Raw genomic sequence first — 12,424 nt, 5'->3', positions numbered from 1 at the left:
AATAATTTCAGCTACACTTACATCAACCAGGAATAATTCTACTGACTTTTACAGAATCCCTTTTGGTTTAGCAGCAGGTTTGTAATCCACAGGAATTGTACAGTAAAATTTCCACTGTATACAAAGGAAACAGATGTGGGTCCACATGCAGATGGTGAACTTTCTGTTACCTGGGAAATCTAATTCTTTTTTTTTCCTGTCTTGCAAATGATGCATCATACCTAAAATAAACTTACAGGCTGTGTGCAGAAATTAGTTGTAGGGCTTGACTCAGTGCTGTGAGAAAGCAAAACCATCCTACTTTAATGGTCCTCTCTGACCTCAAAATTCGGAATCTCTTACTGGTAGAAACTTGGAAAAAAAGCCATCAGGAACAGTTTCACCTTGTCAAATGAAATGAGTTAGTAATTCTGAAATATACAAGAGGAAGACGAGAATAAAAGCTTAGGGTTTTGATCCAGTTCAGGGCAATGTAGAAACTGCACCAATGGAATAGAGACTGAGGGGGCAGCCAGCTTTATCTTTGATGTGTACAGAGGCAGTTCCTCATCTAAAGCTGGAAAAAAATTGCATTTCCCTAAGAAATGAGCTAGGTGAAGTCCAGACAAGGGTGCACAAGGCAGGGAAGAACTGTCAGTGGAGGAGAAAACATTATTATGATGGAGATAGAAAAGTGTGCTCTGGAGTAAAGAATATCTGCAAAATCTAGGTGTAGTATAGCCCTCGGGCCCTCTGTGCACAGCCAGACCCAAAGCCATGGAAAATGAGAGCAGAGGTGATGCTCTGCCCTGGAGGGATCTGGGAAAATCCCACTGAGAAGTGGAGCTGTGCAGGTGGGAAACAGGGAGAGCCTGAGAGGCAGTGAAAGACACAATCCTGCAGGCAACACTCCCTGCCAGGTCAGGGAAAGGTGAGTCCCAGCAGACACAGCAACAACTCTGCAGCTGAAGGATTCCTGGAGCCAGAGGCGAGCCTGAGGCAGGAGAATCCTCCTAAGGATGGCACAGACTGGCTGTGAGGGGCACTGGGAGCTGGACAGGGAGGACAGAAAGACAGAGCTCTGGGGTGTGCGTGCCTGGAGCCCAGGATGGGGCTGGAGCTGGGAAGCGCTCGGTGCCGGCAGCAGGCAGGCAGCACTTTCCGTATGACCCAATTAGCCACTCCGTCGGAACAAATCAATAATGGCATTTTCTGGAGACAAGCAGGCAAGTGCTGCTGGCTCGGCACGGCGCTGCCAGGGAAGGCACAAAGGTGTGATCTCTGCGGAAAGCAGGGTCTGGGCTGGGCTCTGTCACTGCAGAGGGCTGAGTGTGACATGTGGCCATGAGCCACAGAGCCACAGAGCCACTGCAGCATGGGCTTTCTCCTCAGTGGCAAGCTGGGTGGCAGTAAGCAGGGGGTTTGAGTGAGGCAATACATGTGGTAACTTAATCTAAGGACGAGGAGAAAGAATTAAGAACCCTGATGGACTGATTCAAGCAACAAGGAAAGGGTGGAGCTGTTCCCTTAGCCATTTCCCATTTTCCTACTAAAATTTCCTGCCTGTAGGAACAAAAGGATGAACAAAAGGATTCAGATAGTGAGCCCAAAATCCTAAACTTGATTGAGACTGTGGTAATAGGTACAAGATAGAGTTCATAGTTTAAGTGCAGGACATCCTGCTTTGGGGGCTGATTTGGGACACCCAGAGTTACTCATCTGGAACCTCCTATCAGTCCATTTATCACAGGATTCTTCTGAACCAAGCAGTGATGCTGCTGTGAAAAAGGCACACAATGTTCTGGGTTACAGCTGTGGGCCACTTGAAAGGGAAGCAATACTAAAGCAGAAATTTTTGAAGATAAAAGCTTTGCACTTAGATATCTAATGCAAATGGTACAAATGCCTCTGATGAATGAAACCTTCAATGTAGCTAAATTGCAGGTAAATTGTTGTAGAATCCATTGCAGGAGTTGGACTGGACTGTATCCACTTGATTGTCCCATTACCTTGCTGTCCCCATAATCTATTTCTTACTCCTTCAGGGGACATGAAAAGATGGTCATAAAGCAATTAAAAAACACTCTATGGAGGCTCAGGATGATAATTTCCACATTTTAATCATCTAACTAGAACCCAAAAGCACCTTGTGAAGATGCAGCCAGCACATTACTGTGGTTGCTGATGAGCTTTCAGGAGCTGATTTCCTGCTGGGACAACCAACACCAATTGTGAATACCAATTCTCATGTCAAAGAAAGGGAAAAAATTGAAGGACAGTTACTTTTTTTCTCATTATGAAGCTAAAAATCATTAAACCCTTAAGAAATCTTGAGGACTGAGAGGGAGAGACTTCCCCAGCACTCTGAGCAGGTTGAGGAGAAGGTGTTAGCTAAAGTCACAAACTAAAATGCTGCAGTGACCAGCAGCAACACACACATCACACAGTAGTGACAAATTAATTTAGCTCAAGGTGGTTCTTTCTCAGCCTCACTCCTCGCTTCTTGCACCTGTGCTGACTTTCCCTGTTCCACTTTTCTTTCAGATCCTTTCACTGTGGGATGTGAAGGCTACAGGTATGTGTCCCCTGGCTCTCCAAGCTGGCAGAGCACCTCACTTGCATCTCAGTAATCAAAGGCGATTTGGGAGCCATCAGGAGGGCTCACTCCTTCAAAACCCTCTCAATGACAGGGCCACAAATTGGTAGCTTTCAGGGAGACGGCTGCTGCCAGTGCAAGCTTTGATAATAGAAATGGCAGCTGAAATTTAAACTCAGACATTTCTATTACTCAGAGGAAAAGGTGCAGTTACACAAGGTTTTCTCATCATCTGAAATTTCAAACTGCTGCGTGCAGTGCTCCGGGGCCCATTTCTCATAGCCACAATGGATTATTTCAGAGCAGTTTTGGGACTTTCTGGGAAAAGCCTGGCATGGGTAGAGGAGCTGTAAGCTGAGCTGATGATCACCCTAAAAACACCCCACTGGGACCATTACTTTGTTGTTTAGCCTGAGACCTGCCTCCCTTTAGCCTCTCTTTTTTAGGATGGACAAGTCAGACTGATGGAAGCACAGGATATCTGGTCTGGGATCTTCAGCTGGCAGAGAACGTGTAAAGGGTGTGTAAGACTTGTGTAGGTTTACTAGCTGCACTTGAGAGGAATACATCCACATTCCCCCTTTTTATGCATCTCCTGTCACCTCCTCTTCCATGCTCTTGCACCAAAATCCACATGCAGGAGGAGGAAGATACGTTCTGGCAGTGTTGCCAAAGGGCTGCTCAATTCCAGGTCAGCCAACAACTTTAAAGGGAAGCAGGGCACATTGTCTTCTCCTGAGAAGTAAATATACATACACATTCCCTTTGTACATACTAAAATATTGAAATATGTAAAAATATGGATTGCAATTAGGGGTAAGTTGGAATAGATTTGAATGTTTAGCATACCCTTGGTATTTCTTGTTTGGTTTCTGTGTGATTCCCTCCACACAAAATGATACTTCACCGTAATTGTGCCCTCTCAGTGCAATCATGTAAATTTTGCTCTTCTTCATGTTGTTCTTCCTTTGCAAGCTCTAGTATGGTTATCCTGGACATCCTGGAGGGGAGCAGCTAAGGACACCCATGGAGTTGGGGCTTGCAGGATTAAAGCTTCTGGGAGTGAGTGAGGAAGTTTATTCTCCAGAGTCCCACAGGATGTCCTTGATAAAAGGGTCAGCCCACTGTAATGCCCACAACTCAATATCCAGGGAATTGGGATTTCATACCAGCCTTCAGATAACAGTAATTTCTTCTGCAGTAACCTACATGTTGATCAAGAGAATTTTTCTCTGAGTCCAGAGACCATACATCTTTGGAATGGGCACCAGTAAAAATGACAGATCTCTGAATTTATTGGCATCTGCTTTCTCATGGCTCTGCTCCTTTTGGAGACATTTACAGCTGTGCAAATTTATTAGGGTTTTGCAGAAAAGCAAATGCAAAGCTCATCATACAATTATAATTTCTGCTGTTAAGCTTCTTCCTATTTTTGTTTATTTATTATGCCAATGTATTTCGAGTCTTTGAGTTGGAACGCCCTTGTACACACACATTTTCCCCTCTAGGAATTTGTTAAAATTGTTTGCTGGATATATGAACTCGCTTCTTGCTTGGACCTTTTCAGCAGCAGACCCCTCATACCCACAGATAAAAACTGCAAAAACCATTGATCAGGGCTCTGCACAGGGGAAGAGCAGTGACCTGCAGCAGCTGTTTGTCCAAGCCTGGAAAACACCAGTGACAAAGCTAATTAATTCATTTCTCAACATCATGCCTTCTGTTTAATGCACATGCCAGCAGTGAACCACATTATTTCACTGCAATCCAAATATCTCGTGGTAATGTGACAATGTTCCTCTAATGTTTGATGAGAATTTCATTAAAAGATACAGTGGGAAAGCAGTAGTTTGGTTTGCTTCTCCTACTGGGTTTTGTTTCCCCCTATTTTGTTTCATTCTGAATCCCCAGTGCTTATATTACATCTGATGGTATTTCAATATTACTGAAACTATTAGAAGTTTTCTTAATATTTTCAAGCCAACTTTTATTCATAATATTGTTTCACTGAAATGCCTATTTTCCTACATCAGCTCTTTCTCTCATGACTCGATAGATCTCACTAAAGCTCTAATTCCATATTTACAGCATAAAATTACATCTACTAATTTACACACCAGCACCTACATGGACACATAGTACAGCTAAACAGAAATCTGAGTTTCTACACTTTTAAAGCACATTAAGACATGAAAATCCCAATCCTCCCATGCCCTATGCTGGGATTTATCTTCTAATTGCCAATGTTACTATTTATCTTGAGAGAGGAATAATACAGTGATGTAACTCACACCCATGTGTATGCACAGGCAAATACTTCCAGACCTCATGGGCACTCAAGTGCAAAGTTTCAACAAACTTTTGCTTTTCACTTTGAAGGAAAAAATCTGAGAGTGTTTGAGATTGTTTTGTCTGTCAGACATAGCAGACAGGTGTGGGCATCTTTAAAGACCAAAAAGAAAACAAACCCATCAAACCCAAAATGCCATAATTAAACACATTTATACACTATTAATATTTACAGATCACCTGATACTAAGGAACAGTCCTCATTTCAGCTGGGTTAGAGTTAATTTTCTTCTCAGTAGCTGGTACAGGGCTGTGTTTTGGATTGATATTGAGAATAAATGCTCAGTGTATAAACTGGGGGGAAAGCTGGCCGGGGGCCACTGCCTGGGGATGTCCTGGGCATTGGTCTGCAAGGGGTGAACAACTGCCTTGGGCATCACTTGTTTTACATATGCTATTATTGTTATTATTATTATTATTATTATTGTCTTTCTTTTCTTTCCGATTAAACTGTCTTTATCACAATTCATGAAGTTCATTACTTCTTTTGCAGTTCTCTTCTCCATCTACTGCATTCCTATTTCAGTTTACAAATTTTCCCTGCTTGTAGGTTCAAATACAACCTGGGAGTAGAGAACAACTTCAAACAAAAAACTTAGATATTATTCTTACTACCCACACTGATCCACAGATCATTTCAATGAAGAAGTCCCTAAAAAGATATGAAAAAAAGTCTTAAAAGGGTTTACCAAAAATTTCAGATATGTCTTTCTGTTACCTAGAATTCCATCTGGACAGTGGAGCTTGGTGATTAAGTTTTCTGACCTTTTGCTGTTCCACTCCCCAGTGAGATGATCATGGTGAAAGACTTGTTGGTGAGCAGATGCACTGACACTGAAGAGATTTCCACAATGGAGCAGCAGAAATTAACTTTTAGCAGCTGATTTTTCCCGACCCCTGACACGGACTCCTTCCTTAGAGAGTTTTTATGGCAGTCCTTCCTTCTCTAAGAACCATTTTGCTTCCAAACCTTCTTCCCCTCAACCAAGAGATTGAGGATCCCTCCTGACAGCTGGATCTGAAGAAGGAACTTTGATCCAGTGCCTGCTGAACCCTGTTGGTCTCAGCCAGCATCAGAAGGTGCTGGATCAAGGCTGGAGGGTTTGGAAAACATTAACTAGATATGGTGTGTGGAGCCAAGAGATAAAGCTGGTAGAGAAGGAGAGAAAGAAAAACATTCCCCTGAAGATTTTTCTTCTTCATTTCACACAACACTTCAAACTGCACAGAATTTTTCAGCCTTTACTACTGAGTGCTCTGGAAAAAAAATGAAAATCTGCCATGTCATACCAAAGAGCAGGAAAATAACTGCTTTTCTTGTCAGAATACAAATTATAACATATCTTCTCTCTTCCTCTGGTGCCTTGTCATTTCAGCCTCTCTCTTATTGTATTTTTAAGAGAACTACCTGGCTCTTGATTCTTGTTGCACAAAACAAACCAAGATAGTGCTCATTTTGAGAAAAATCCCCCACTAACCTAAGAATAGTTCTGTAGCATTCCCATGATTCAGCTGAAAGGGAAAAAAACCCAGTCTGCTGTGTGAGAAAGGATTTAATTGCTCAGGTTAGAAGAATTAATCTAGACAAGCACAAAGAATACAAAGAAAGGAAATTCCTCTTGTTGGAAACTGAATTTTGCTCTTGGATATGCATCTGTAACTTCTTCTGAAGTTAACACCATATCAAAGGCAGGATTAGGCCACAGGGCATTTGCATCACTAGCCATGGATCCAGACCAAGGATGGGAACAAAAGGCATCTTAATAAGGTGAAATGATCAAACATTTTAGCTGCCTACCTGCTCCATTTCCGTAAAGGTGCTCTGCTCCTCATCCTCCTCCTCGATATCCGACTCTCCCACAGCGATAGGAACACAAATGGACAGGTCAGGATTGGTCATAAAATCATCATCTGTAATCGCCGGGTGTTTCTCCCCATTTTTATTCACCCCATCCTCAGCATGGTTCTCCTTGTGGTTCTCCATGTCTTTGCCAAGCTCGGCGGTGGTGTGGCTGTTCACATAGTTGTTGAGAGCTCCTGGGTTCTGGGCAGCGAGTTTCATCATCGCCTTCTTCTCAGCAGTGGTCTTGGGGTGCCGGAGGACGTTGCAGCAGAAGTTCCACGCGGCTTTCTTGGCGTACTGGAGGCCGCGGTTGATGCGGGCGAACGCCAGCTGCAGGTTGTTCATCTCCCCGTCCTCGTCTGGGGCCGAGAGGTTGTCGGCGCTGAAGGAGCTCAGCAGCAAGGCAAGGAACAGGTTGAGCACCTGGAACGAGGAAAGTTGAAAGGAAGTCAGTGAACTCTAAATGTGGAGGGTGGGTGTTTGGTCTTGGAACGTGTTACGGTCTGAGTTTCATTCCATCTAATGCCACCGTGGAAATTCCTCCAATCACAGGTGGTTTCAGTAGGAAAAGGAGGTCTGCAGGCATTTCCAGACAAATTGATCTCAGGTGCACAAGTTTAGTATGGAGAGAAACACACTCTGACATTCTCTTCCCCCACACCCCACATCCCCAAATACGGAAAATAAAATGTAAAATGCAGAAACAGAACGCTAAACAAAAAAAGCTCAGTGAAAATCTCATTGTGTCTTTTCAGTGCTTAAAGGAAGTCTGTAAGAAAGATGCGGACAAACTTTTTAGTAGGATTGTTACAATAGGATTAGAGGAAATGGCTTTAAACTAAAAGAGGCCAGTCTCAGACTAGACACAAGGAAGAAATTTTTGAAGATGAGGGTGGTGAGGCATTGGCACAGGTTACCCAGAAAGGCAGTGGATGTCCCATCCCTGGAAACATTCAAAGTCAGGCTGGATGGGGCTCTGAGCAGCCTGATCTAGTTAAAAATGTTCCTGTTCACTGCAGGGGGGTTGGACTAGATGCCCTTTAAAGGTCCCTTCCAACCCAAATTCTTCTGTGATTCTATGACAATGATGTACATAGGCATGGTACTTCAACCAAACAGTACATTTGCAAACATTTCTAAACATTTGTATGCATTTTCACAGACAGTCTTGTTTTAAATATCCTCTGGGCCATGAAGGAAATCTATTGTGACTGTGAATAAACACCTCAGAGGTCATATAGCTTCAAAAACTTCTCCCTCCAGGCTAAAACAAGCCATCACAACCAGATTACTGTGGCCAAATCTGAGCAGGACTCACTCCCAAAGCAGGCTTGGTCCTGAAAATGCTTTTACTAGTCAGGAAAAAACTATTTGAAGATTTTCGCAGGTGTTTGAAAAGATTCAAACTGAACTGAAGATTGTGAGTTACCTTCCTCTAGTTCTTGCCACTTTAGAACTCTACTTTTGCAGGCAGTGTGTGGCAAGGTTAGACACAACTAGGCATTTAAGTGACATATTCAATGGTTTAAACCTCTTTTTACACCCCTGCCCCAAATAAATAGAATTATATACAATAAATTAGGCCAGCTTCTTCTCAAAGGCTACTCCCTGTAATATATCTCACAGGCTGGTCAATAGTTGCTGTATATTTGACATTACACCTGCTCCTGGGCTGAAGAGAAATAAATTACAGCTTTTGTGCTGGAATTAAAAGGGCAAAAACTTCACACTGGAGAGGGTGACAGGAATGGGGCAAAGGTGAATCAAACCAATATCAGCTAAAATACATTTACCCAAAATGAACTAGTCCCAAATTGCCTGGTATCAACTCAACTGCTGCCTGTACAAGGTGGGTGGGTGTCAGCTCTGGGTACTGTGAATGAGAGATCAATGCTGCAGCACTCCTGCCATTTACAGCAATAAAATGGACTTTCTGAAGGTATTTTCTCTGTGATCTCTTAACGCCACCAGAAATACCTGCAAGCCCCCTGACTTCTCTCTTTCTGATAGTATTTTAAATTGATAAAGCCTGCTAGACCAAAATAAACAGCATGAAAAGTACTTCTCTTTAACTGGGCCTTACCAAAGAGCCACAATCTTTTGCTATCTACCCCCCACACACCCTGCTCTCTCTTATTTCAAATACTCAGAATATATGAGATGGAATTCTGAAAACCTGGTCCTAATCACTCTGATGGCACCGTGTTTGAAGTGCCCTGTCAGTGCTGTTTTGTAAAGCACCCTCTGCAATCACTGTGATTAAAAACAAAAGCAGTTGGTAGCACAGCAGATGCCCCTGTCCATTATGAAGCACTGAATAAACTATCACTGCCCTGAGCACTGCCCTGCTCTAAAGTAAAGTGAGATTAAAGCTAATTGTTTCTGAGCTGGTCCATCACACTGACAGCTTGTGTGGGTCTCCTCATCCCCGTGGTGGCCTGGTGGGATTCAATCTTTCTTTTCATACCCCACTCACAGGTATGGCAAGTGATGTTGTCTGAAAGCAGAGTAGTGAGTATGCAGCCAGGCAGGTGGGAGCCCATCAGGGAAAGAGGCACTGATAGATTCCCTTTAGCCATTTTCAGCCCAGCTGGACAGGAGGATGAGGTCTCAGAGATAACCACATTGCTACAAATGTCCTGAAAATAAGCATGTGTGTAAGTAAGAGATGCTTCCCAGGCTCCCAGTGGATAAAGAGCTTGGAATAAGCCACAGGACGTGTCTCCTTCCCAGTGACAATGTAAGGATGTGGGAAAAAGCTGGGGGAAGGGAGGGGATAAATAAATAGGGAATAAAAATCTTCTGGAATTTATAGGTGCAATCCAATTACTTTAACAGAGGTGTCTGCTAATGCTTGAGGGTATCTGAGACATCTGCACCAGACCCTCAGGAGGTCTGTGTCCTCCTAAAGCTCCAGCTGCCATCCAACCAGAACATCCCATGGTGTTGAGACAGGAGACAGACTGGCCAAATTTAGGGAACTGAACTGCACTTCAAGGATGGCAGCTGCCTCCAGCCTCACACACCAAACCCTGAGGGTCTAATGGGGCACCTAAGCCTCGTTTCAATCAGATATTCATTGTGTGGCTAACAGAGACTCACCAAGCACAGGTGACCATGCCAGGGTTACATGCACCTGCCAATATGGCCAATGCAAACTGACCCTTCCATGCCCAAGCCATCCCCAGGCAATTGCCCAGAAGGACACACAGTTGTGGGAGATCTGTGTCCAGCTGCAGGCCAGGATGGATACCTTGTAGTACCCTCAGTGGTCCTAGACAAAACTGAGTCAAGCCCTAGTCCTCTCCACAGACCAGTGGTAGCTCAGACATCTTCTCCATACATGAATATCTCCATGTGGGCACACAGATTTTGTTATCTGAAGCTGAATTTCATCCTGTACTTCATTAATTCATCCTGAATTCATTAATTCACAACAAAAGTTGTGAAAGGCTTTGTTTCACTTTTCTGTATTAATTTCAGACATCAAACTACAGTTAGATATGTTTGTCTAGGTACACCTGCAGGTACATGTAATAGGTGGTAACATCCTTAGTGTTGTTATTTACCATGGATTATTAACGCAATGCTATTTGCTTCCCAGAAATGCAGCTGACATTTTGCACAAAGAGCTATTTGCACTTCATGCTTTTAGCCAGAAATAAATCTCAGATATCATTCCCTGCCTCCTTTATGAGCAGGTAACCTCAGAGTTGCATTGCTGGGCATTCAAACAGAATGAACTGCTGAATAAGCACTTTATGTTTACTTATTCCTACATTTCACTGTACATTGCATTTTCCTGAAAAAATATATGCCTAACCCATGACACACCACATTTCCTGTAAAAGGTTACTAATAATACCCAGTCCTCCTGACTGCTAACGCAATGCTTTCAGTTTAAGTAAAAGCAAACTAAAGATTACCTCCATTTTCAAAAGCAATGGCAGATTTGTATGCCCATATGGATCCCCTTACAAAGAAATCTGCTTTCCAGTGACACCGAGCAGCCAGACTGCAAAAGCAGGTCACTTTTTTGGTCTGTGAGGTTAGGAATCAAATGACAGATGCACTCAAAGAACCCCAAATTCCTTTAGCATAATTACGTTAAGCTTTTAGCCTAATGACAATCCAGCATGCTTTTGTCGACTGTCTCACTTTTAATGCCCTTCCCAAAGCCTGAGACTCTGGTTGTGCCACTAGAAGGCACAAATCAGATTAATCCAGCCTTATGTCAGGTGCCTCCCTGAGGTGCTGCAGCTGGAGGAGTTTTCCCAGGATGTCTGTAGACAATGGAGACAGTCTGACATTCCAGGGGATGCTGAGGAGCTGAGCTGTCTCTGCCAGTGCCTACTGAAGACTAAGCAAGCTTGGGTTTTGTATCTCAGAGCTGGGGTAAAGGTAGATGAAGGTCAAATAAGCCACACAAAAGCACAGAGCATTTTAAGCTGGAGGAACTCATGAAATCATCGAGTCCCGCTCCCTGAAGGGGAGGAAGGAAGGAGGGGGAAGCAGGCTGCTGGAGGGACCCTTCCTTCCCAAAAATCCCTAGGCAAGGACTGCTGGTGGAAGCTGGGAGACACACATGCTGCTGTGGTTGGCTGCAGTCTGAATGTGTCAGCTCCATCCTCTCCTTTTGTGTCAACACAGAACAAAACCAGACAATTTTGATTCAGATGACACCTTCTCATCAAATCCTGTTTGGAAATATATCTGCAAGCACTGTTGCTGAAGTTAAATTACTTTTGGAACAAGAACATGAGACTACTTCCTCCTTTCCCTTCCATTTTCTTTATTTACCTTCACCTGGCAAAAGCAGAGGAATATAAATCTTTATGTATTTAACTTCCCATCTGTCATTCACTCAGTGCTCAGGCTTCCTGAGCTCCTGTGAATGGATTTAGCATTGCATTCTCTGCCCTGAACCCTCATCAGTGTCACCCAGAAGGTGGCAAGGGGATTTGGCATCAGCACTGCACTGAATGTCAGCTGGAAAACCTCTGGGGAGGCTAAAGCAAGAACAGTGTTGCACCTGCACAAGTTCAGTGCAGGGTTAAACACCTCCAAAGTGAGGTTTTCAGCTGCTGGTCTTGCTTGGTTGCAGAGGATCTCATGTTAACTCACCCATACAGCTTCTCCTGCAGTGGGATCTGCCCTGAGCACACAGAGCCAACCTGATGCCTTAATAATTTCTAGTTTTTTTACTCTTCCTGTATCTGTAACTTGGTGTTATTCTATGCTTCTCATAAAGTGTTAAAAACCTGCGTTCCCAACAGCTTTAACCAAAACAATCCCTCTGAATAGAAAATCCAAGGACACATTTGTTGCCCTAGGGCCAGAAAATATGTAAACAGCAGTGAAATGGGGGTGAGCAGGCCTGGGGTGATTAACATCATCATCTAGGGGTGTGACTGGAGAATTAGAACTTATTTGTGACCCAGGATCCATTTTGGGTGTAGTCCCACGAGGGGGACTTGCCCAAATGTACCTTGAAGGCCTTCAATAAATTTGTCCACTTTTTATACTCCTAATTTGTCTTGACCTCTGTTTCAGGTAGCCTGTTTTAGGCATCAAACCAAACAAGTGGGTTTGACTTTCAAGCCCCTGCTCCTTGTCTGTGTGTGAAGTTTAAATGAACTTTCACAGAGCAGCAATAA

At 43.5% G+C, this 12,424-nt stretch overlaps 1 protein-coding gene across 7 annotated transcripts in view; it reads right to left on the bottom strand.

Annotated features, from left to right (window-relative positions):
• LOC146440753 (sodium channel protein type 5 subunit alpha-like) overlaps window positions 1-12,424 on the bottom strand; it is a 209,788-nt gene that overhangs the window by 64,543 nt on the left and 132,821 nt on the right. For all 7 annotated transcript variants that reach the window (XM_085050201.1, XM_085050194.1, XM_085050197.1 and 4 more), the window contains one exon: window positions 6,723-7,190. In XM_085050201.1, coding sequence (XP_084906327.1) covers window positions 6,723-7,190 — 468 coding nt within the window. The remainder of the gene's footprint in view (window positions 1-6,722; window positions 7,191-12,424) is intronic.

Source organism: Lichenostomus cassidix, chromosome 2, assembly GCF_008360975.1.
Source record: "Lichenostomus cassidix isolate B80296 chromosome 2, HeHo_3.0, whole genome shotgun sequence".
Taxonomy (NCBI): Eukaryota; Metazoa; Chordata; class Aves; order Passeriformes; family Meliphagidae; genus Lichenostomus; species Lichenostomus cassidix.
The sequence above is the reverse complement of the archived record's forward strand: the minus strand, read 5'-3'. Positions and strand labels throughout refer to the sequence as shown.